Source organism: Myotis nattereri, assembly GCF_964212035.1.
Source record: "Myotis nattereri genome assembly, chromosome: 7".
Classification (NCBI taxonomy): Eukaryota; Metazoa; Chordata; class Mammalia; order Chiroptera; family Vespertilionidae; genus Myotis; species Myotis nattereri.
The window spans coordinates 8,396,133-8,422,597 of NC_138082.1; the positions used below are offsets into that span (position 1 = coordinate 8,396,133).

The 26,465-nt window shown below is 42.9% G+C and overlaps 1 protein-coding gene across 1 annotated transcript in view; it reads right to left on the bottom strand.

The window, feature by feature from the left end:
• Nucleotides 1-1,584: 1,584 nt before the first annotated feature.
• FTCDNL1 (formiminotransferase cyclodeaminase N-terminal like) overlaps nucleotides 1,585-26,465 on the bottom strand; it is a 33,824-nt gene continuing 8,943 nt past the window's right edge. Inside the window, exons 5-6 of the mRNA XM_081095485.1 lie at nucleotides 11,356-11,541; nucleotides 1,585-2,968 (exon numbers count right to left, since the gene is read on the bottom strand). Coding sequence (XP_080951611.1) covers nucleotides 2,532-2,968; nucleotides 11,356-11,541 — 623 coding nt within the window. The 3' untranslated portion in view covers nucleotides 1,585-2,531. The remainder of the gene's footprint in view (nucleotides 2,969-11,355; nucleotides 11,542-26,465) is intronic.

Consider the following 26,465-nt stretch of genomic DNA (forward strand, 5'->3'; position numbering starts at 1 on the left):
AGAGAGAAAGACAATAGGAAAGATCAGGGGAATTAGAATATGAACAAGAAGTAAGATGTGATTGTACTGGATTCGAAAATTCTTTATAAAAAAATCGTAAGATAGCTAAGATTTGTAAACAGCCTAAGTGCCCATCAGCAGGTGAGTGGATTAGAAAACTGTGGTACATCTACACAATGGAATACTACGCTGCTGTAAAAAGGAACTCTTACCATTTGCAACAGCATGGATGGATCTGGAGAGCATTATGCTAAGCAAAATAAGCCAGTCAGAGAAAGATAAATATCATATGATCTCACTCATTTATGGAATATAATGAATAACATAAACTGATGAACAAAAATAAAACCAGAGTCATAGACGCATCAAACAGACTGTCCAACCTATGACGGAAGGCGGGGGGTGAGAGGGTAAGAGATCAACCAAAGCACTTGTATGCTTGCATATGAGCATAACCAATGGACACAGACAGTAGGGGGGTGAGGGCATGTGCTAGTGGATGGGGGCAGCCGGGGAGAGGTCAATGGGGGGAAAAGGAAACTTATGTAATACTTTAAACAATAAAGATTTTTTTAAATCATAAATTATTATATTTCGATCAAAGGCCAAATTTAATCAACTTTATTTTAAAACATTAACTAACCCTCATATGTAGTGCCAAAGTCCATCATAACTTTATTTAATAAGTATGGGCTTAGTGAAATTATCTTACTCAGATGTCTGTTTTTTTTTAACTTTTGTGGAATCAATATATACTTTTTAATGATTAATTGTGGAGATATATATATATATATATATATATATATATATATATAATTTACCATTTTAACTGCTTTTATGTATATAGGTCAATGGCATTAAGTATTCACATTGCTGGGCAACCATCATCACCATCATCTCCAGAATTTTTTATCTTCCACAACGGGAACCGTACCCATGAACTAGATGTTTGGTTTCAGACAGGTCTTGTGCAAAGCCAGCAGCCTGGGATGCAGCGGCAGGCACCCGGAGAGGTTCACTCAGGTGCCTGGCAAATGAAGCAAATCCTCCTACAGCCCCAGACAACTCAGGGGCAGCAGGCGCTTTTCCCTCTCTCCCCTGCTCACTATTGATGCCCAGGACTGAAGCAAAGCTCTAGAATAGGTCTGGGAAGAGTCCTAGAAGTCCGTGTCATTTTCACATTTCAGCTTACAAAGTCCCATCTGGTTCCCCAGGACACAGCCCTTGGTCAGGATGAGAACTCTTCTCCCCCTTTTATAGGTGATGCAACTCCGGCTCCATGGGAGGTAAGCCCACGCCCTCCAACCCGCTGCCCAGTGCTCGGTCACCAGGCTGCGTGGCCGGTGCCAAGGCAATAGAAGGACTAGGCGCTGCTGCTTCTCAGCTCTCACCGTCGGGGAAACAGACATGTCGGGTCTAACTGGACAGCACTGGCTCTCTCCACCACAGCAACCAAGTGTCCTTGTGCCTGAAAACCAAACTGAGTCCATCATTTTCCCATCTTTTGGGCATTTATATTTACAGCAAAACTACCCAAAGAAGCATAATTCTGGAACAAAATTAACACAGCCAGATTCAAGAGTTGAATTCAATCTATTTTTTATTTTTAATTCCATAAAATAAATTCACAATATGTGCTCTTATTTGGAAAGACCATAATCTTTCTTGTTAAAAAAAATCAACAGAAAAATACATTTCTTTGTGCTTTATGGATAGAAAGGACCCTGTGCTAAAGCAATATAAATACTAAAGATTTACGTAAAATTTCCAGAATCAACAAGTGGCTTCTTTTAGTTCACAAAATGACTACATATTTTGATTTCTTTCAAATAAATTCCTTCCACTGATACTCTTCTCTGTGCTCAAAAGCAAGATATTCCCTAAATCTTCAGACTTCCCATTTAAATTCCAAAAAGGATAAACACAATTCCTTGAAGTCATGCCCAACACCACCATTCCATCTCCCTATATAAACATTAAAAAATTAGGCAAATCAGGTTTTTGGAGTTATCTCTGCAATAAACAATAGGTTATCCTAAAAGTGGGAAGGCAAAAAAGAACAACCAGGCTTTGAAAGGGCAATTTTATTTTATAATTCTCCCCACTTTTTAGTCACTTAGTACTTGATTTTTTTTTAACATACACATTTAAAAAAAAAAAAAGATCATTTGAAAAATGAAAGTTGAATACAGACCTTGGAAATAATGAGTTAGGGAAAACCAAGGAACTCAAATCCATCTTTGGTTTTGTTCTCAACAATTAAACCTACTGACATGGTTCGGCAGCCATGCCCATTCCACTCAGTTGATTCGGGAGGTCTTCTAATGCACGAAGTGCATAAACGTGGTGCAGAGAGGTTCTCATGAAGTTTCGACGAGGACTAGAACTATCATGGGGCAATGATGAACAATCCATAAAGACTGGCTGTTGAGCAAAGAATGCTTGTATCTTTCCCTCATCTTCACTGGCCAAACAAAACTTTGTAATGATTGACATTTTTCCTTAAAATTTCCATGAATTCTTAAACTGGATCACATGAAAATACCTCCCCGTATCTTCCAGAATTCCCCGATATTTTCTTTTATGGCATATTCAGCACAGTTCTTGCACTCTTGGGGTGTAAATCCAATTAATGCTCTCCCTATAGTACCAATTCCCCGATCACCTGCCAGCTTTTTAACTTGAGTTTCTATGTAATGAGGAGATATGTAAGAAAAATGGTCCCCAAGAACATTATAAGCCATGTATCGGGACTCTTCTGAGGTTTCTGTAGCTTCTTGGTCTTCAAAACTCTCCACATTGCAAGCTATCTCAATTTTCCCTTCATGGGGAAAAGCCATCGCTTGGACGCCCTTCAGTCCATTTGCATTTGAGCCCCGAATGGCACCAGCAATCTCTTTTCCCAACGCCAAGTCTTGAGAGTCTATGGTAACATTGCAGTTCATCACATACGGGCTGGCGCCGACGCCTAAATCATTGGAAAAGCATGTTAATCAAGCAAAGCAAAACCCTCCTTCTGAATGTTCTATTCTTTAGCCAATTTTAATCCAAGGAGCTACCTTTATGTGGTTGTACTTTAAGATAATACAAATATCCTTATCAACTCCAGAACTTTGTAAAATATATATGTATATAAAACAGAGCTATTTAAGCTAAAAGCAGAAACGTTTATCTACTCTGAAAGTATCTGCAGGTTGTCTTTTCTAGACTAGCTAAGGGTCCAGAATATCCCAAATATCAACAGAAAAGGGGCAGCGCACTTTAGTATTAAATATCAACAGCAGCAAAAAGTCTTGGCTTCTCATTAATGTCCAAGGACATCTCCACAAGGGTTGGGCCTAAGGCTCTGGGAGACACGAATAAATCATACTCTGTACCCATCCTTTCCTCCCCAAACACACCCGTTATCACCAAGTTAGGTTAACACCCAATTCAAGGGAACTTCAACAACCGTCTTGGTTAGGGAAGGTGGTCACTGAAAAGTGACAAAAAGCCTTGGAACTGGGAAGAGGAAAAACACTTGGGTCTCATGAGAATGTGGGTTTGGCAGGGTTTGGAGCACTATGTGTACCTACTGAGGTACAACCTGTTGGAGGCACCTGTCCCACCCCCAGCGTCCTCAGGACCTGCGACGGCCAAGGCCTCTCTGAGCCCCGTTACTTTAGAGCCAGGGGCAAATGTCCCTTTTTTTCTTGCCTCAGGAATGGTGCAGCTCATATTACATAAATAACCCTGCTCTAATTATAGTTTACGTTTTAAGATGGACAACTTGGTTAAATTAGCATTGGCATAAAAAGCTTAGGTTTGCAGTTTCTTCACTTTGGGGGAACCTTATATTTCTGAAAGCAAGGTTGATGAGGGACTGACGGAGGATAAAAGGCTGACATCATCTCCAGCAGATGACAATTCCTTAGCTACTATTTCAACATCATTTTACTGTCATGGCTTTTTCTTGCTACTTTCAAACGTATTGCTCAGGATGCCAGTGTCCATCAGAGAGGTCCTCTGGGCTCACTTTCCCTGGACGGCCATGGTTTGGGGGCTTTGCTGCCTTAGCCTGGGCACGCTCATACTAATAGACGCTTCACAGAAAATCAGCACACGGAAACCACATTTCGCCTTTTTCCCACATGCGTACACATAATAAAACATTTCAACTCCTGAGGTTGGGCCTCTTCCTCCTGGGAATTCTGCAGAAATGATTCAGATTACAGTAGTTCTCCATCATGCTGATTTCACAAAAATTAAATTTCCTAACAGTCAATACATCTCTCTCTCTCATAATCTCATACACCAGTCACTTACTCTAAATATCTTTGAGAAGTATATCAGTTTCAACATTTCACAGAGCACATTGGAATTTTTTTTTTTTTCGGTCAATGCTAATGCCATTCATTAATAGAAAACATCCAAGCATGGCTTCTCTCTCTCCTCCGCCCGACCGGTAACGATCCCCTCCAATCCGACAGACATCCCCTATTCTGACTCTCATCTTCACCATCACTCCAACGATCTCACTCATTTTTGCTGAAGAGTCTATTTCTATATACACTCTGCCACAGTAAGCACAACTATTCACGACACATATTGGGCCTATTGCGCTTGGCTATTTCAAAACCGCCATGTGTCCAATCAGCATTCAGATATCCACATGCAATCTGTCAGCTTGAGGGAGTCCTTGAGATGGACCCAGGGCCCTCATGCCCCCGCTGCGGTGGCCGGGCCAGTCCCTCCTACAGCCACAGGATCCAGAAGATTCCAAGGCCCCTTTTACCACCGCATGCCCAAGAACTGCCCCTTTTTAGTAGTATTTCCAAAGGTGATCATTCTTGTGAATAAATGAATTCATTGCCTAAGGTAAGTTATTGAAGATAGAAAACATTTAGATCTCCAGCCCAGAGCACAAGAATTTGATAAAGAATATCCTTGTCCCAACACTGATTTACTTAATTTTTAAAAACCCACTATTTTAAAAACGCCTTTAAAAGCATACGTAAAAGAAAGGCATATGTAAAAGTTAATTATTTCTTAGAAAAATAAAACATCAGAAGTAACTTTTATATTCTCTTTTAAATAAAATAAGAGGGAACCACTTAGCACAGAAGGATCATTTTTCCTGTATTCCATGGCTATGTGTTATTTTAAATTCTTCTATTAAACTTTAATTACACAATAATTTGTTTTATCACTACAGCTTCAGCAGTGAATAAACAAAGACGACCCAAGGAGTCCTGAGAAGTTTCTGACCTCATCAGGTAGGTTGCCCTTTCTGCGGATTTGGGACGCCATGACCCACTTCTCCGGTGGAAGGGGAGGGAGTGCAGGGAGAGGAAGAGAGGAAAAGAAAACCACTTTCTGCCCAAATGCATGCTTTCCCAACTTCCTCCAAGTCCAACACCCACACGGTGCACTAATTCTAACAAATCCAGCAGTCCCAGTGACTTTATTCAAATGCTGAATTTGACTCTTTAGGCTCATTCAACTTCGAAAGAATTTTTAAATAAGGAAAATAATTAATCCCAGCAACTCGTATTTCTAGTGACACGTCTTATAATTAAAGTGATTCCACTTTTTGCTCTAAAATTAGAAAGCTGATGTGAGTTTGTTTGTGGTTCGCCCCGCCCCTACCTCCACAGACTGGCAGGCTGCTCTGCGAATCTCCCCACTCGAAGCTCAAATCCCAGTTATATTCCAATGCAACTGTCACAACGCCCCCAAGCAGGCTAAAAGCAGGGAAAATCTCTGCTATGATTTCACTTTCCATGTGTTCTATTCTTTAATAAAAAAAAAAAAATTGTCATTCTAAATATTGGTGTTTACTCCTAGTTAAATACTTTTTTTTAACAAAAAGAAAAAGAAACTGAGATTCAGTTGCTATTATTTCCCAAGGAAATCTAACAGGCCTGATGTTTTCCTGACAATCCTGCTATTTTCTTGTGTGGAAACACTGTATTTCTCATATACTGCACGGCTGGTGATTTAGATACTGTAGAGACCTTATGGTGAACTGATAGAGATGTAAACTCTTTCTGCCAGATTGTTTAAGCAGAAAAAAAAAAAAAAAGAAAGAAAAAAAGCCCCAAATGCACTTAATTAACATCTGATGTGTAGCTTTTGCAAACACAAATGCGATACTTGTGTTTGAGCACTGGCAGTAATGACTGTGAACTACGCTATTAATGTCTGGTTTAAAGATGCTTGCGGTAGGACCACGTCTGGAAGAACACAAATAAAAACCTGCATTCAGACAAAACAATAGCGAAGAGCCCACTAGAACAATGAGAAGGCAGCCCTCAGAGGAGACACGCGTCCTTCTTCCCCCTTAGATCAAAACTATCCTCAAAAATAGTTCTCAGTGGCACAGCCATCAATCAATTTACAGGTCAAAGGAATCTCCACATTTTCCTTCACAGGAAGAGTTTCAGTTCAGCGGCCCAGAAGTTGCTTAGGGGTGTCTTAGGCGTCCTACCCATTAGACTGTGCTCCTCCTCTGCTGCCAGTAGGCACACATGTGCGAGGAGAGAGCTGGGGTGGTGTTCTGGGGTACTTGGCATTTTCATATCTGAAGAGAGAACGTCACCTGTGTGGATTCCTGTGCAATGGGAATAAACAGAGATTCTCGTGGACCAACGTGCAACTCCCTCAGTGAGTATGTTTTCCTTGAAAACCTGCTGCGTGCCAGAAGCCTTGAGTCGCTGGGGACAAAAACAGGAAGGAGGTGAAAATAAGATAAAGCCCAGCCTAGAGGTGGTCTTCGCTTCACAGTAACAGAGAGAGCAGGCACCCGACCTGAACCTCAGTCCCACAACACAAACAGTCACTACCCCAAGCGAACAGGCACCGTTACATACGGGTGCTGTAACTTTTTTAGAATATCTACTAAAGAGAAATCACAGCTGAGACAAGACATTTGGTGACCAAAGCCATAAAACTCACACATAATTGCTCAGCCCCGCGCTCCCATGGCAGGAAGCACGCAGGGCTCTGAGGCATGTGGCCAGATCTATGGAAAAGAAAGCTAAGTGAGGAGCATGTGGGCAGAGCTGGGAGTGGCACCCCAGGGATCGGGATTCAAGTCCCACCTCCTCAGGACACTGCCTTTGCTCAGCTGTTTTTCTGCAAAATGCTTATGATATTTTCCTGCTCTGCAAGGAATGGTGAACCTCAATTTCTCAGCTTTGAATCTTTCAGAACAGCGAGAATTCAGAGAGGAAATTACACAAGTAGGTGCACGTTAACATCGTCATGGGATGAAGCCAGCCCGGGTGAGGCCAGCTCAGGTGACCTGCTTGTTCCCTAATTTTCCATAGTGGAGTGGTGCCCTTCATCCATCCAACACCCAAGTCCTTCATGTGCCCATTACAGGTTCCATGTTTAATTACACATTGAGACTTTCACCTCCCATCGTCCAAAGTGGATGGATAGTCAAACAGAGAATCCTGGAAATTGGTTCCTTAAAACTTAACAGACTCATTCTAACACAGGAAAGTGATTTTTCAGAGACTAAGTAAAAGTTTTGATGTGGAGTAAATCGCATTATTCAATGTCAAGAAAAGTGGCTGGTGATGCTACGCTTCTGATTTACAGGGAGAGAAGTAGCAGGGGCAGCTCTCAGGAACCCATTTAAATAGCTAAACAGAAGTCCCTGACTCCAAGATGTGCCGATTACCTCCATCCATGGTTCCCAAAACAGCATATGAAACTGTGTAGTTCAAAGAATCGTCCCTGTATTTTTAAACAATGATGCATATAGTATATGCAGGCCATTCATATAACATATCAGCCAGCAGTGTTTAAATTATCCCATAAATGTTTAGGGTTTTTAAATATATATGTATAACATATTTATTTATAGATCTAAAAGTATCAACTATTATTGCTTTGCCCTAATTTATGTTCCCCACGAGCTGGCCAACTACAAACTTTTAAAAGGAATTTGGTTAAAAGATTTTGTCTGTTTGGCACTGACTAGGAGTGCTAGTCATTTCTGAGCTCACTTTTTTCTGCCTCTGTTTATAATATTCTTAGGGAACTTCAAAACAGAAACCTGCTCCCTCATAGATCTGCTTCCTCTGGGGGACTGCGCAGATTAATTTGTCACTGGAAAGTTAACTGTAAGTGTTCAGTTGATAGCACCAATCATCCTATTTAATTCTTTTTTAGGAAAAGAAATAAACAGCAACAATGTGTTGAGGCTTTTCTGTTTTGATGGGAGAAGTGGAAAGATTTGTTGAGAAACACTGACATAACTAAAGAAAGTTAGAAAAATATATAAAGCCATTAGATTTTAAAATAAGGGAAATCACCACCACTGTTGAGAACTAAATGCACTGAAAAATTAGATGAGTCACATTTATACCCTAATGACCAAAGTATTGTGAATTCTATTTCAATATACAGGGCTTTAAAAAACGAAGGCATTTTACTCCTTCCTACATAAATGTTTTTTTAAGGGAGAATTTGTGCAAGTAAGGTACCCTGAGATTTGGGCTGATCATGTGTCTTAATATTGAATTCCAACCTGGTCTGCAAATTACTAGAAACGAATTGCTTATCCACACCCCTTATTTACTCTTCCACCTTGAAACAGACATGATGTTTTTCTGCAGGCACCTGCTCTGAGCCTATTAAATGAAGGGCCTGTGCTTGGACAAGGTCGCCTAAACTTAGCTACTCTTGTAACTTTCATGTTTTTTGCACAAATGAAGGCTTCTGCCACTTGTCAGGAGATATTAGCAAAACAGACATTGGGGGGAAAGTTGTGCTACTTTTTCCTTCTTATCTTGACTCTTCCATCAAACCCCATCTAAATGAACACATTGAAACCCAGCTTTTATAAAAACTGACCATTGATAAACCTTCAAAATTATCCCTCATGAGAGATAATGGAAAATAATCACAAGATCGATTTAGAGAAATTATGAAAACGAAAATAAGCTGGAGCATTATAAATTTTAAAATGTGTAAAAGTTGAGATAAATAAGATGCACGTCTGTTTCCCAATATTCAGGCCATCTATTTGTGCTACTTTGTAGCCTCCGGCCTTGACCCTGGCCAGACCCTCCACCCGAGACGCCTGTTCACACCTCCAGTGGCTACAGGCCTCCCCTGGCCTTTGCTCCAAAGCTGCATCACGGCGAGGCTGACTCTAGATTATCCCATTGAAATTCACAGCTCACCCCACCCCAGGGCTCATGGTGGTGGTGGTGTTGTTGTTTTGGTTTTTTGGTGTTTTGTTTTCTTTTTTGGCTATAGCACTTATCATTTTCCAACATGCTATAGAATTCATTATTAATTAAGCTTGTTATTTATTGTCTGTCCTCTCATCCCTACCCCCTGGAATAGAAATTCTTTGAGGGCATATCAATTCGGTTTTGCCCACTGATGACAGTGTCTGGTGCATACCAAGTACTTAACAAATTCCTTGTTGCATTTATTATCTACAAATTCTCTCTACAATGTATTGTATTTTCCATGTCTCTAAACATTCTTCCGCAACCTCATGCCTAATTGCTTGCATAATAGTCCTTCACTTAGGCATGCCACAGTTTATTTAATATTGAACGTGTATCATGTGTCCAGCACTTGCTATTGTAAGTGATGCTCTGATAAATATACTTGTACATAAGGACATGCACCTTTTACTATCTCCTTTGGGTTTATCACCAGGAATAGGACTCCTGCCAGGCGGCCATATGCACCTTTGAAGCTCCTGAGGCATACATACCCTGAACTCACTTCCATAGCTTGAACCAACTGACAGTACCTTTAGCAGTAGGGGCCCGTGACAACATCCTTACCAGTATCAAAACTGCCTTCAAAATGCCATCTTCAAACCTCTTTGTGCCCATTTTGAACATTTGGTCTTTAACTCAGACGTGCTTTTCAAATCAGGTTAGAGTTCTTCCCAAGTACGAACCCATTCATTCTCCAGCACTGCAAAAATGAGAGCCGGGTTTTTCAAGGTTCGCCTACCTAACGCCAAAGCCAGCTCTGCTGTATTCTAACACCAGGAGCCCGTCTGTAGCGCCTGCCCACTAGCTGCAATCGCACCACCTGGCACCGGGCTGACTGGTTTGTGGTGCAATCCCTTCAGTCTCCAATGAGGCTCGAATTAGAAACCAGGAACTAGACTTCTGAGGATTTAGTCACAGAACTTACACTTGTGAGACAACTCGTGGGGAAATATGTGAGGTTCAAATTGGCAGGGAGCGATCGGTTTCTTCCCTTTTCCATAACTACAGGCGGAAGCACGCTTATCACCACTTTTATATACCTCCTCTCTGCAGGGAAGGGGGAAAAGGCCCTTTACTATTGCATTTGGTACTTAGCAGACATTTCAACTTCACGGTCTTATGAGGGAGGTGCAGGGATTGTGTCCATTTCATAGATATGGGAACTGAGGCTTACGGAACTCTCAGAGGTCACACAGCCAGTAAACAGCAGGGGCGGGATTCGAGCTCAACCTCAAAGCCGTGATTTTTCCACTGCATCGACTACAGACACCCTTCGTCTGAGAGAATTCTGCACCAGGGGACCGTACGCAGAGGCCTCTGTGTGACTTACGCCTGCCCACCTCTTGGGTAGCCAATATTTTTGTTAACAGCTAAGGTATTAACTGACTACCAAAACGTTACCTAACATGGTTGAATTTGTGACCCCTTCAGAAGATATTTGAGAATAAAAGAATTAAGATTCAAGTAAATGGCAGCAGGATGGTGAAGTGCAGGGAACAGGGATGGAATTGGGGGGGGGGGCGCTTTCCTTTTCCTAGATGAGCCCTGCGCACAGGGCGGGCTGGAGCAGCAGACAGTCAAGAACTGGTGGGACCCCCGGGAAGGGAGCACGCCATGCCTGTTCCCGGTGCCTGCTCGCTCTTCCAGAAGCCTGGTGTCTAGAGAAGGCTCCCCAGCTGCCCCAGAACTGATCTCCAGCTGCACGCATCAGCCCGGCCACACTGGTTGGTCAGGTTCAGATAGGCTTTCCTACCAGCTACAAGTAACCTGGTCCAAATCCCTACCCCCCAGTGTCTCCATTTCCCCCGGGCAAAGCAGCAGGCCTCCAGGACCCTACCCCAGAGTCAGGAGTGACACCATTCTCGTCACCATGGCCAGGCGGCAGGGCTCATCATGGATCTTCGAACCCCCCTCTAAGGGACTGTCATCAAGTATCCGAGGAGGGCTGCTAGCCTCTCTGGTCAGCTTATGGAGAGACGGGTGAGAGCAAGAGCAGAGAGCCCCTGGCCCAACTCACTAGGGCCCTCACTGGGACCGACACGATGCAACAAGTCGAAGGCATCTCAGGAGTCTACTGTCAAGTTTAAAAACAACAGCAGAACAAGACCAAACTGCGAACCTGTTAAGCCACATCTTCGGGCAGGTGCAGCTCCCAGGTCGGGTTCCAGGGCACTGAGATCCCTCCTCGCGAACCAGCCCAGCTGCTTCCTTCTCTGGACCAGGGGGCGCTTCTCGGGCAGATCGGCCTCGCCGAAGAGAAACATGCTGCTGCCCGGGACACGCAGGACGAGGGTCTCAGCCAGGCCTGTGGCAGCGGGAGGCGTTCACAAAAGTACATTAAAATCAGGCCCAACGGAAGAAAATCAAGCTTACAATTGTCTTATTGTGGTAACACGCATTTAACACAAAATGTACCATTGCAACCATTTCTCAGGGTAAAAATCAGTGGCATTAAGTCCATTCCCATCACTGTGTAACCATCACCGTGAAAGCCTATAATTCATACTCATTTTTAAAATCAAAGTTTGAACATAATTTATTCTTCCGTGAAGGAGGAGTCTAGTAATAAACGTTTGTCTTTGTAAGAGGAGGCTAGAATGTCTAAGCCATTACAAATATTCATCACTAAGATGAATGAAATTGGTACCTTCAATTTTTCAACAATTTTCTGACAGCCCCAAACTGTGCATGTTGTCAGGAGAGAATAAAAGATCGCCAGGGCCAGATCTGCACTGTCCAATATGGTAACCCCTACCTACGTGTGCTATTAAGTTTTAATTTTAATCAATTAAAATAAAATACAATTAGCCTGGCGGGTGAGGCTCGGTGGTTGAGCGTCGACCTATGAACCAGGAGATCACAGTTCGATTCCCGGTCAGGGCTCAATCCCCAGTGGGAGGCGTGCAAGAGGCAGCCAATCGGTGATTCTCTCTCATCAATGATGTGCCTATCTCTCTCTCCCTTCCTCTCTGAAATCAATAAAAATACATTTTAAAAAATGAAATGCAATTAAAAATTAAGTTTATCAGTTGCACTAGCCACATGTCAAGGGCTCGATAACCACACACAGCAAGCGGTCTCCTTATTGAACCTCGCAGATATCGAACATTTCCATCATCACATGAAGTTCTGTTGGCCAGCACCGGGCCAGAGGTTCCCTAAAGAAGCCCAATATTTCAGCATAACTTTATGGAGGGGACTCTACACGACAACATTTTTGCATCCCCTCTGTCCCTTCTTTATACCTAGATCCTGTCTCTGACCTCGTCTTCTCAAGGCAGATTACAGAACTATCCTGTTTATTCTAGAGAACTGCTACCGAGAGCTGTTTGCAGCCAACAGCACATTCACACGGGGCTAATTACAATCCCGAAGGACAATGAGGGCACGCATTCTCGTCTGGTGTATAAAATGGAGGGAATTCGGGAGGTGGCCTGGGACAGCAGGAATGTGGGCCTTCTTTACTGGAGGTGCATCATGGGACATCAGGGGCCAGGACAGGGCCTCCTGCCACATAAGCCTAGGAAACCTCTCCAACTGCAATTTTAGGGTCTGTAATTTGTTGGTTTCTAATGTGGACTGCCACGTTGATAGGAGGGGTGAAATGTGGAGGTGGCCAACAAAGATTTCATATTTCTGGGTTGTATGAGGTCTTAGGAAATGTTCTTTCTCCGAGTCAGGTCGGGACTCCAGGAGCCCGCGATGTTATAGACCAGCGATGGCAAACCTTTTGCGCTCAGCGTGTCAACATTTTGAAAAACCCTAACTTAACTCTGGTGCCGTGTCACACACAGAAATTTTTTGATATTTGCAACCATAGTAAAACGAAGACTTATATTTTTGATATTTATTTTATATATTTCAATGCCATTTAACAAAGAAAAATCAACCAAAAAAATGAGTTCGCGGGTCACCTCTGACACGCGTGTCATAGGTTCGCCACCACTGTTATAGACCAAGAAGCCAAGACAATCTCCCAAGTTCACTAAGGCATCTCTGCTTCTTTAGACCACGCTAAGATGCAAAAGGACCACTGCTCCTGGAGGGAGGGAGGGCGCAGATGCCAGGACACAGACGGTCAACGGAGGGTTCAGGATTGTAAAATACTGTCCAGGCCAGTGGTTCTCAACCTTCTGGCCCTTTCAATACAGTTCCTCATGCTGTGACCCAACCATAAAATTATTTTCGTTGCTACTTCATAACTGTCATGTTGCTACTGTTATGAATCGTAATGTAAATATCTGATATGCCGGATGGTCTTAGGCGACCCCTGTAAAAGGGTCGTTCGACCGCCAAAGGGATCGCGACCCACAGGTTGAGAACCGCTGGTCTAGGCAGTTAGGTAACTTCTCAAGTCTGGACTGGAGCGGGGGGGGGGGGGCAGAAGAAAGGGGAGAGCGTTTTGGAGAGTTGTCAGAGGTTAAGATGCCTTAACACTCCAAATCTCCTAGTTGTTCAGATCACTGATATCTGCTCCAACCATAACTTTGGCTGCTACAGTGTAATATACAAACTGTGATGCCCAAATAATATGATCTTTGGAACTTGCTTTAAAATACTTTAGTAAAACCAAAGAAAAATAGAGGAAGATAAAAAGAGAGAAAAGGAGAGAAAAATAAAGGAAGAAACAGAAAAACAGAAAAGAAACTGCCCCGCAGCATAGATGGAGAGACTGCGATTAGATGAGCCATGGAGAGCATCCAGCAGGCCTGGTGCACATGCTCAGTAAATGCCGGCCTCTCCCCCGGCAGGCCTGCTCTGCGGGTCTGAATTCTGACAAGTTGGAGCCGCCTTCCTGGGCCGCCATGTCCCTGCGACTAGAAATCCCTGTCTTCTCCACAAATTCACGGTGGAAGGAATCAACCTTAATTTCTGTTCTCCAATGAAGAGAATAAAGTATTTCATTACTCTCATGCAACGAAAAGACAACCAACACCGAACTGGTATTCAGTAATGGAGACAGTGCACTATACTCTTCAGGTTCAGGGAGAGAGCATTTACGTTTCCAGTGACTGCAACCCGGGCGCCTGGCGGGGAGGTGCTCGCAATTTTGCTGGAAGGAAAATGTAGACTGCCCGCATATCAAAGAAATGTCTCAAATTTAGTCAGAATACTTACCAACAAGCTATTTTGTCTGTCATAGGTTCCATGTTCGGAAGAGCTTGTTTCAATGTTATCACTTTTTTTTCACAATTAATCTATGCAATAATCATTCCATGTAATTGCAAACGCTCACACCAAGCAAACAAATAGGCCTCCTAAAGGAGATCAACATTCTGAACACTCCACGCGCAAGCCTGTGGGAAACTGAGTCCCGTCAGCCTTCAGGTCAGCGGCACGGCTGCTGAAGGCCACAGCCCTGCGTGCATCTCCCCTAGAGCCATTCCTCCCTCCTCCGGTGGAGCCCGGCATCTCCAGAGCAGGGACTTGGAGCGGTTACAATGACCAGCAAGAAACCAGAACGACCGAACTAATCCCTGCTTCCTCATCCTGCTCCCCTCCACTGCAATTCAGTTCTCCCTCTGTCGTGCTCCTGCGGTATTTTACAGCTTTTGTTGGCTAGAACATCAGATCTAATCTACTGGCATCACACAGTTAATTGCGGACTTTTGCTTCTACGTCTAGGTTTCGAGCTCCCTGAACAATTAAGGTTTGTTAAGTTGAATGAATGGAATTTGGGTCCTGAGCACTTTGCAGATGTTGGGCACTGCAAACCTGAAATAGCCGTGTAGTCCCAACCTACAAAGGAGAGGAAGGGGTCAGCTGACAAAATGCGAACTGGGTTGAACACCAGGGGGAGTACAATGTGCCCGTGGTGACTGAGCCCTGGGATCAGTCTTCCACCGTTGGCATCACATCTTACGAGCTGTCCTCAGAACGGAAGTCCCCTCCGCAGCGGCAAAGCCACCTGATGGGGGCTACCTGAGCCCGGCAGTACTGTCAGACGCGACAAACATCCGAATCGCCTGGCGATGGAAGAGCCGGATGCCATCAAGCACTTGAAACAGGCAAAACAGAACCCGTCAGCTGCCTAAATGGCTCTTTATTAAAAGAACAATCTTTTTTAGTTTTCCTTCCATTTTTTGACAAGTTTTCCCCACCACCATTATTAATACTTCTGATCTTCCCATTTTCACTAGACATATGCTGAAAAGGCTGATTTGATGATAGTACTTTTTTAAAAATATTTTTATTGATTTGAGAGAAGAAGAGAGAAGGAGAAAGAGACAAAATCAATGATGGGAGAGAATCATTGATTGGCTGGCTCCTGTGCGCCCCCTACTGGGGATCAAGCCTGCAACCTGGGCATGTGCCCTGGCCAGGAATCGAACCATGACCGCCTGGTTCATAGTCCACTGAGCCACACGGGCCGGACTGATGATAGTATTTTAAAAACATACTTTAACCTTCATGATTGGCTGGCCTTATTTACTCAAAAATGATTTTTAGCCATTTCCCTACAGGTGTACTGGTATTTATCACTTTCTGTCTTATCTTTAGAGACTTCTCTGAGCTTGGTTATCCCTCTTTGCAAAAGGAGGATTAATGCACCGAGACGTTTCTCTATGTGATAAGAAGTTTAAGCTTCATTTTGTTAACAAATGTTTCCTCTGAGTCTATAACAGACGTGTGACCAAGATGTAGGATTTTACTGAGGACATACAATAGTTAGAGCAGTTCGTGAAGAAGTATTGAAGAATCTGCTGAGTTAAATGTATGTGCCACATACCTCATGTCTACAGTGGTATTTAATACCCTTTTCCCTTCTGCCTTTGTTCTTTCGGGAGCAACGTAGGATTTCTGGTATAAATGGAGTCGCAATTTAACTGTTAAACAGAACTGCATTTCAGCAGCTCAAGGAACATAACGGAGAGGCTAACTTTTGTTACATTTTTCCACGGCAGCCAAAATGCACAACTAGGAAAAAACCATCAAATCTGTCACTCCCTTTCCTCTGGAACAGAAAAAATCTCTTTCCTCTTGCCCACACACGACATAAATGTGTGGCTTATTTATTTTAAAGCAGAACTCTAATAATACTCAAAAGAGTATCAAATCTTTTCCTAAGTGCATAGCAATGAAAACAGTCCTTTCCAACCCGTCACCCCAGACTCAATAATAAGTAGAGGTAAAAAGGCACAGAATCTAAAAATTAGCCTGGTGCTAGACTTGGAATCTTTCAAGCATCCTCTAATTTTAGTAGAGCTCTCTTAATATAGCCAAGTTTTTTGTTTAGCTGATTTTTTATTTAGTTTTTTTTTTTTTTTAATGAGAGGGGGAGAAAAAGATTCTCTCCCAGAAGCCACACAGCTCTCTCAGATGGTAAAACAGATAGCCCTAAAAGCTTTTGCCTAAATTCACACACGTCCCTAAAATAAAACTGGCTTCTTAATCTCGCTACAGTACTCTGAAAATACAGCGCGGCGCTGTGATGCGGGCCTGCCTCTCATTAAGTGCAGGCTGGGGAACATTATTCTTCGTTTAGTCTATGGCAGGGGGCGGTGGAAATGCCTCCCTTTGCAATTCAAAATTATTTCAGAGACAGAGCCTTTCTTTTCAGTGTCTTCATTGAACAGAGCTGTTGAGAACTGTCTCCCTACCGTCCCAGAGAGCAAAAAAGCTACCCAGTATTCACCCCATATGCTCGGCTTTGAAGTGTGAAGCTGTGACCGTCCCACTAGTCTCCTAAGCCACCATCAAAGCCATCTCATTACGCCCAGCGCTGCGAGTTAAAGCGCAGGGCCTAACCGCTCCAACACAAACACTGCATTAGCAAAGCAACCGCAATATTCCTCCCCCACGTGGCTGCAGCTTGAAGCAATCTTTACCATATGCCAACATGCACGAGATACGAAAATGTATTGTGCTAGAACATCGAGAAGGACGTTAAACATGCTGACTAGAACTGGATGTTATTCTAAGGGACAGGGCCGGGGGGCGGGTAAAACGCAGCTGATCTTTATGATGAAAGAACAGAAACACTGGGCTGAAAGACGATATCAAGTGCAATTCCTAAATTGCACTTCTACCAACACATTCTGGGGCCTGTTCCTTCTTGAGATAGCAGAAAACAATTTAAGGGGGGAAACCAAACTCCACAGCCCATCCCTGGATGCTACTGTTTACTCTGTCACGTTTCATTTCTAAAGGACAAATAAGCTTACAGATGACGATATGCTGACAACAGCATCTACGACTCAAAATAACAGGACTCACTAAGGAAAGCAATTTCGCTTGTGTCGCTGAATTGTCAATTTATCATCGCCATAGTGGTAAAAAAACAAAACGCCAAGAAAGAAAACCTGTTACGTATCATGAAAACAAGGTCATGAGTAAATGAGGACAAGGACTAGATTAATCTTCATGTAAAAAGTAATCTGTGAAAAACAGTTCCAAATACTGGGACCTAATGATCCCCTTCCTTTCTTTGGGCTCTAGAGAAATTCTTGCAGATGTGCACAAAAAAGGTTATTCAAGAAAGTCCACTGCTGCATTCGTTGTAGTAGGAAAAAAGAGAGACGATCTGACTGTCCACAGAGAGGGGACTAGATAAAATGTAGTATGTCCACACTATGAAACTACAGGGATGAACTAGAACAGCCGTGGGCAAACTACGGCCCGCGGGCTGGATCCGGCCCGTTTGAAATGAATAAAACTAAAAAAAAAAAAAAGACCGTACCCTTTTATGTAATGATGTTTACTTTGAATTTATATTAGTTCACACAAACACTCTATCCATGCTTTTGTTCCGGCCCTCCGGTCCAGTTTAAGAACCCATTGTGGCCCTCGAGTCAAAAAGTTTGCCCACCCCTGAACTAGAACCACATGCAACACCTTGGACAGATTTCCAAGATAGCTTGCTGAATTAAAAAGTTACAGTATGATAGCATTTATATTATAAACACGAACAAGCAATCCTACAATGGGTTTGTCAACATAAACATATTCATACACATACCGGTATAAATAAAAGCATGGGAAAAATTCTCAATTCAGTGTGAGCCTACTGTACTCATAGCATAACCTGGCAGGGGTGGGTTCAGGAAACCATGAATGGGGGAGTTGGTAGAAGCAAACTTTATCCTTTCCTATAATTCTTGAAATTTTAATAAAGAGAATTAGTAAAGAGTCCCAGCCTGGCTGGCGTGGCTCAGTGGTTGAGCATCAGCCTATGAAACAGGAGGCAAGGTATAATAAATAAACAATGGTGAGAATTCTCTGTTCTACTGCTGTCTCAATGAAAAACCATCAGTAAGTTTCTAGGTCCTTTTTCCAGCTACCAAATGAAAAAAATTCACTGTAGAGGTATATGATGATGATCCTCTTATCATCATATAAATATAAGAATTATATGCCCTAAATTCTTTTTTTTTTATCCTCACCTGAGGATATTTTTCCATTGATTTTTAGAGACAGTGGAAGAGAGAGGGAAAGACAGAGATAAATGTCAATGTGAGAGAAACACATTGATTGGTTGCCTCCTGCACGAGTCCTGACCAGGGCCCAGGCCGGGGAGGAGCCTGCACCCAAGGTACATGCCCTTGACTGAAATCAAACCCTGGATCCTTTGGTCCACAGGTCAACGCTCTATCCATTGAGCCAAAATGAGCTAGTGGGGCCTAAATTTTAATGTAATGTACTATGTACGTTCATGGAGATATAGGAATGCATGAAAATATATAGTAAATAGTAACTTGGGGCACAATATGTGCATTTATTTTGACATTTAATTTACATATGTGTATGTATATTTAAAACCTTTATTAATGTTATCACACACTCTGGGTCTCCTGAAGAAGCACACCCTGACCATGGAGACCAGGTCGATGGGCTGGTAGAGGCCTGAGGGTGTGGGGAGACTTGGGTTGATGCACTAAGTCTTACGGGTCCATCTAGCGTCACTATGGCATCTCTTCCGAATTTTCTAACCCTAGTGGCCTTCACACTGGAAATCACAGCAAGTACTAGGAAGCAGGGATGAAAAGAAAGGGATTCATGAAAAGCATGGCCAAGGTCAGGGCCTGGGCTGGAGAAGTGAACATGGTATCAATCACCTGGTAACCCCTTACTAGGTCCACATTTTCTAAAACACCATCAGTGCTCACACAAGATCAGTTTCTTGGGGCTGTGGATAATGACCCAAAATCAGAAAACCTATAGCCCCTAACCTGAGTGCCCTCAAGGCTCCCTTGGCTAGTAAGGGGTGAATGTCAATTAATGTCCCCCGCAATAACCCCTGGCTCAATCCCATGCATTCTAAGAGGCCCTTTCCCCAGGTGAAGTGTCAGTGGGCAGATGGGCCTCCCAGTTTCTAACTCTAAACCTTGTGACTTCTAAACTAGGAAAGAATTACAGGAAGGAAGCAGGCAGCAAGACCCATGCACTTCCCTTATTCATTCCAATTAGAAGATTCTTACAGTGCATTTATTCTTGTCAATATTTTCCATACACCCTATTCAACATACATCAAGAGTGAAAAGGGGACCGAGGGGAAGCTCACACAAGGGTGTGTAGTCAAGCTAGTCATTGTTGTGAGCAACTGGGGCTTGATCTTGTTGGAATGGGCCTTAGAATCATCCATCTCAGGGACAAAAGACGGGAGCCTTTACCTACCAGCTCTGCTTGGACTTCAGACTGCTGCAGAGCCGACATAGGAGAGAAGAGTGCAGCTTCCCACGGACGTGGGGTTCACCTGGAACTGCCAGGAGAACAACAGGTGTGTTCCAGATCTCCCACTGGGCCTTTCCTTCCTCACTGGTACCTCTGTTTTACTGTGATCGATGTAACCCTGTTCATTTATTAAGCCTCTAGCAATATGCACTTATGAACATCCTGGTAACTCTCCTTCATAGACAAAATGGTCTATAAAGTCTCAAGAAATCTATCTAAATATTTTTTAAAATATACTTTTATTGATTTCAGAGAGGAAGGGAGATGAAGAGAGAGATGGAAACATCAGTGATGAGAGAGAATCATTGAATGGCTGCCTCCTGCATGACCCACTCTGGGGATCAAGCCCGCAACCCAGGCATGTGCCCTGTGGGAATCGAACTATTATCTCCTGTATCATAGGTCGATGGTCAACCACTAAGCCACGCTGGTTGGGCTATCTTAATATTTTAAGTACTCCCCCAATGCACCATCCCTTGTTTTTTCAGCTTTGTATATGGTGGCGGTATTATAAAATTCTCAAACTAAATGCTACGTCCTACAGCTCTGTTAACATGTGCTTGCAAAACCAACCATTGTGTTTATGCTATGGCAATGAGGGCAGCGCTGAGGGTCGAGAATACTATCTCAGAACCCAGCATCTAAATTGACTAATCTCAACCACACCCAGGCTGTTTTATGAGAAAATCTCCATAGCAACTGGAGAATCAGAGTAGAAAATTCTTCAAGTGAAAAGTTGTTCCTGATTTGCCAGATCAGCCCATATTTTGACAATCTGTAATAAAGTAATCAAAGGGTCTCATGACTACCACACAAGTGTTGACGTCGCGTGAATCTGTCATGGCACATATCCTCCAAGTCATAAAAATACTCGAGAAAACATCAAACAAGGCTGATAATTCTAATCAAATTCATTAATGCTTATATATTTTAAGATAAAATATTTTTAAATATCAATCATGCAGGAGCTATTTCTTTATACATATAACTAACTTAGCTAACACTTATCTTTCTAAATATTGTCAATTTAAATAGTATTGTAGCCCTAGCTGGTTTGGCTCAGTGGATAGAGTGTTGGCCTGTGGACCAAAGGGTCCTGGGTTTGATTCTGGTCAAGGGCATGTACCTTGGTTGCAGGCTCCTCCCTGGTGTGGGCCCTGGTTGGGGCCTGTGCAGGAGGCAACCAATCGATGTGTTTCTCTCACTTTGATGTTTCTCTCTGTCTCTCTTTCCCTCTCTCTTCCACTCTCCCTAAAAATCAATGGAAAAATATCCCCGGGTGAGGATTAACAAAAATAAGTAAATACGTAGTACTGTACAAACATTATTTCATTTGATTAATGACATAAAACAAAAAGCAAGTTTCCATATCAGTGACAAAATTCATAGCTATGGTCCAGACTTTTAAAGCTGCATGCTATGAACTTCCATGTTAGGTAAGCCCATTTTCACACATGGGGAGAATTTGTTGGCACCTCTTCCCTGACCCCCACTCCATTTTCACTCTATCCTTCTCCTGAAGGTTTGCATGTAAATGTGAAACAGGGTCATGTTCAGAGACACTGGCTCCTGCCTGGGAAAACACTGGTAAGGAAGAAGTGGAGAACATACAGGAAGCACTATGACCACAGGAATCCTTCAGAAAAGCTGTCGGAAAAAAAACTGGTACAAGTCCAGGAAATGAGGCTAAATATCTTCAATATAGGGTTGGATGTCAGACAAAAGGATAATGTTCCTGTAAATTTACCACTGACACCAAATTAGGTGAATTCATTGTTCTTGAAGGATCCAAGATAATTAACAATCATAAAGAACTAGAGAAGTGGGGACTTCCAAGCAGATGGGAGTGTGGATCCCTACATTTACTTTCCTCCTCCCGAGAACCCCAGGAAAAGGATGGTAAAGAGGTATTTTTTAAAGCCTTCACTCATTCAAACAAATGGAGACGGAAGAGGAGGTAATAGTATTGGAATGTGAAAAGCAGATATAGGCATGGTGGTTACTCCATAGCCTCAAGGCAGCAAGAGGAACAGCAGCAACCTCACCTATACCACAGGCACCTGAAACTGGCAACCTAGCTTTGGGAGGTAAAGGGAAATATCAAAACAGGGACACTGGTGGAAAGCCTGCTTAAATAGCAGTGGAACGCCCCTTCCCCTGTCTTCTAATTGGAACAGGTCAGAGAGTTCTAGAAGATATTTCTTCAAGAAGATGAAATTAATAGAATACTCAACACATGAGATGTTGTATCTGAATACATGGAGAAATGTTATTAACAAAGAGTCTGGGGTCATACCAGTGATAAATAAATTTAAAAACCAAGTAATCAATCAAAAAGATAATGATCAACTCTAGAAAAAAACAAAGTTTTGCAGAAAGGCTAAAATAATAATCTCTATATATAAAAGCCAAGTGACTGGAATGAATGGAATGACTGGTCACTATAATGTGCACTGCAGCTGTCCAACTGGCCCGATTGGGGGCGGGGCTGGCCGGCCAACCTCCCGCTGCTCCTCCCCCCAGCCAGCCTGGCCCCGATCAGCCCCAATTGGGGTGGGCTGGTGGGCCCCCCCACCCGTGCACAAATTTGTGCACTGGGCCTCTAGTATTTTAAATAATTCATTGTGAATAATGTTTATATAGTCATAATAATGTAACCACTAAGTATTTATCCAAATTTTGATATAACTATATTGAGACAAGGAAAAATGGGAAAGTAAGAGTGTGAGACAGTGTGTGTGTGGGGGGGGGGGGGGATGGGGAACAGTGAGAGGAAGCTAAATTCTCATCTTCTGCAATAAGAAGTCAATAGACAATGCCTAAAATTGAAAAACTAAGAAGTACCATTGATATTTAGGTATCTGGGGTTGATCTTAATAAAATAAAAGAATTGAAAGCACTTGGCTCAGGGAAGAAGGAAATTAAAGTTTGTGTATGGTGAGGGGGAAGGTGGGTTGTGTAGGTGCTTAAAGTTTGGGGGACAAATCCTGTAGAGCATCTGACTTTTCGCTGCATGCATGTATCGTTTTGATAACAACTAAAAAAAAAGGGAAGAAAGAATGAAAGAACGGAGAGAGAGGGAAGGATGGAGGGAGGAAGCGGAAAAAGGAGAGGAAAAATCTAGAGACATAACAGAGATAAAAATGAGATGTAGCCTAAATGGTCAAATGTGGTTTTTATAGAAAATAAAAATCAGAGAGAAAGGAAGATGGCGGCATAGGTAAACACCAATACTCACCACCTCCCACAACTACATCAAAATTACAACCAAACTACAGAACCATCATCCAGAACCGCTGGAAAGCTGGCTGAATGGAAGTCCTACAACTAGAGAAGTAAAGAAGGAAGCACACTGAGACTGGGAGGAGGTGTGGAGGTGGGGAATGGGCTGGTCTGCTACCCATGTGGGAGATCCTCTCTGCGGTGGCTGTAGGGAGGAGCAAGAGGTCTCAGCCCCATCCCAGGGTCCCAGAGCTGGGAAAATAAGTCCTTACAGGCAGTAAGAACTACCGGCTGTAAAAACCAAGGCGGATTAGTGCTCAGTGACACAGAGGCTGCTGGAGACCCAGCTATTTCTCTTAAAAGGCCAGCACCACGAACTGATCTTACAAGGTCCCGCTTCCTCTGAGCTCCAGCACCAGAGCAAGGCTCTGGGGAACGCAGACACATACGAGGAGGAACTGTACTGTCTGGCATCAGGGCAGGAACCTGGGGGCAGCTTTCTCCCAGACAGAGGTGCTTGAAGGGACCATTGTTCCTATGTTGGGACCTCCCTGGTTGCAGGGCTACCTGGCAGCCATTTCTTTTTGCTCCACCTAGGTGATTCTGAGACCTCACCCCATCCAATTTGCAGCCCCACGCAACCTGTGTGCAGAGGCTTTTGCATATGAATGGCCTGTCCTTGCTCAGGCTAAAATCAAACAAGCTGCAGCTGGGTCAGGGAGCCCCAAATGTATCAATAAAAGGCCCAAGACCTGGCACCAGCACCAGCCTGCCTTGCTTCATAGCTGGACCTCATCTGGGCACTTCCAAACCTGATACAAAGAGGAGGAATTTGCAGATCTCTCTGTAGCTCCTGCTGGGTGGCCCCAGACAGTGGCTGAATTTGCACCTCCCTGGAGACCCAAGAGCCTGTGTACCCAGTGGTCAGTGTCAGACCATACCAGATTACAACTCTACACATCCAGAAGGAACACACTCAAGGGGAAGACTCAGTGAGCACCAAAACCCCACTGAAGCAAGTCCTGCTCCATAGGGGTGTCTCCTGAACAGCAGCTCTCCCATGGCAGTCGCAGCTGGTCCTCACAGCCAATTGGCCTGGAGGTCAATTCCTTCCAGTGACACCAAGAGCAATCAAGTCTCAACTACAACAAGACTGTGCACACAGCCCACAAAGAGGTGCACCTGGAGTTCCAGCTCAGGTGACTGGGGAGGCTGAGCCATTGGGCCCTATAGGACACCTACTATACAAGGCCACTCTACCAACTCAAGGAGACATAGCAGCTCTCTACCCAATACATAGAAACAAACACAGGGAAGCAGCCAAAATGTGGAGACAAAGAAACATATCACAGATGAAAGAAATGGAAGAAAGCAAACTACTGGATATAGAGTTCACAACCATGGTTATAAGGTTACTAAATAATCTTTAGAACAGTGGTTCTCAACCTCCTGGCCCTTTAAATACAGTTCCTCATGTTGTGACCCAACCATAAAATTATTTTCGTTGCTACTTCATAACTGTAATGTTGCTACTGTTATGGATCGTAATGTAAATATCTGATATGCAGAATGGTCTTAGGCGACCCCTGTGAAAGGGTCGTTCAACCACCAAAGGGGTTGCGAACAACAGGTTGAGAATTGCTGCTTTAGAAACCTCCAAAAAAAAAAAAATAGAAAAGGACCAGTCAGAGATTAAGCATACACTGACTGAAATAAAGAATAAAATACAGGGATTCAACAGTAGAGTAGAGATTCTGAGAATCAAATCAACAAGTTGAAATATGAGAAAGCAAAAAACACCCAATCAGATGAGCAAAAAGAAAAGAGAATCCAAAAATAAGAAGATAGTGTAAGGAGCCTCTGGGACAACTTCAAGCATTTCAACATTCACATTATTGGGGTGCCAGAAGAAGAGAGCAAGATACTGAAAACCTATTTGAAGAAATAATGACAGAAAAATTCCTCTAACTGGTCAAAGAAATAGACTTAACACATTGTTTGCGGGTAGATTTTATCGCACGCTAACAGGTGGCGCGGGCCATTTTTGCAGTTGAATAGATTGATTACCGTTATACCTGGAAGTACATACATAATTCACCATTGTATGTGTTAGAGACCCAAATTTTGTTCTTTGGAATTCGTATATCTGCATGTTAGCATCCCTTTAGAGCAATAAAAAAGTATAAAAGTAAACGTATTTATATGTTACCCACATTCTACTGCTAGTCTATAAAAAACGTATTAATACGTGTCCCGCGCTCTACTACCAGTCAACGTAAAACGTATAAATACGTTTCCCGCATGCAATGTGTTAAAGTCCAGGAAGCACAGAGAGTCCTCAACAAGTGGAACCCAAAGAGGACCACACCAAGACGTATCATAATTAAAATGCCAAGGGCTAAAGACGAAGAGAGAATCTTAAAAGCAGCAAGAAAAAAAGCAATTAGTTACCCACAAGGGAATGCCCATATGACTGTCCGCTGATTTCTCGACAGAAACTATGCAGGCCAGGAGGGAGTGGCAAGAAATATTCAAAGTGATGAAAGCAAGGACCTACAACCAAGATTACTCGCCCCAGCAAAGCTATCATTTAGAATTGAAGGTCCGATAAAGAGCTTCGCAGACAAGAAAAAGCTAAAGGAGTTCATTGCCACCAAACCAGGATTATAAGAAATGCTGAAGGGTATTCTTTAAGAAGAGGAAGAAGAAGAAAAAGAAAAAGACCAGAAATATGAACAACAAAATGGCAACAAATACATACCTATTAACAATTGAATCTAAAAATCAAAATAAGCCCTAACCGGTTTGGCTCAGTGGATAGAGCGCCGGTCTACAGACTGAAGGGTCCCAGGATAGATCCCGGTCAAGAGCATGTACCTTGGTTGCGGGCACATACCCAGTAAGGAGTGTGCAGGAGGCAGCTGATCAGTGTTTCTCTCTCATTGATGTTTCTAACTCTCTATCTCTCTCCCTTCCTCTCTGCAAAAAATCAATAAAATATATTTTTATAAAAAAAATAAAAATAATAAATGAGTAAGAAATCTAATGAACAGAATAAACTGGTGAATAAAACAGAATCAGAGGCATGAAACAGACTGATGATTCTCAGAAGGAAGAGGGGTGGGTAGGGGCGGGAAGAGATTAAACAAAGATCTTATATGTATATATGCATTACCTATGGACACAGATAATAGGTTGGTGGAAGCTAGGGGTAAGGGGGGAACTGGGTAGAAGGGAACAATGGGGGGAAAAGAGGGACATTTGTAATAATCTCAACAATAAAGATTAAAAAATAATTAAAAAAATAAAAATCAAAGTCCAAGACATTTAAAAAAA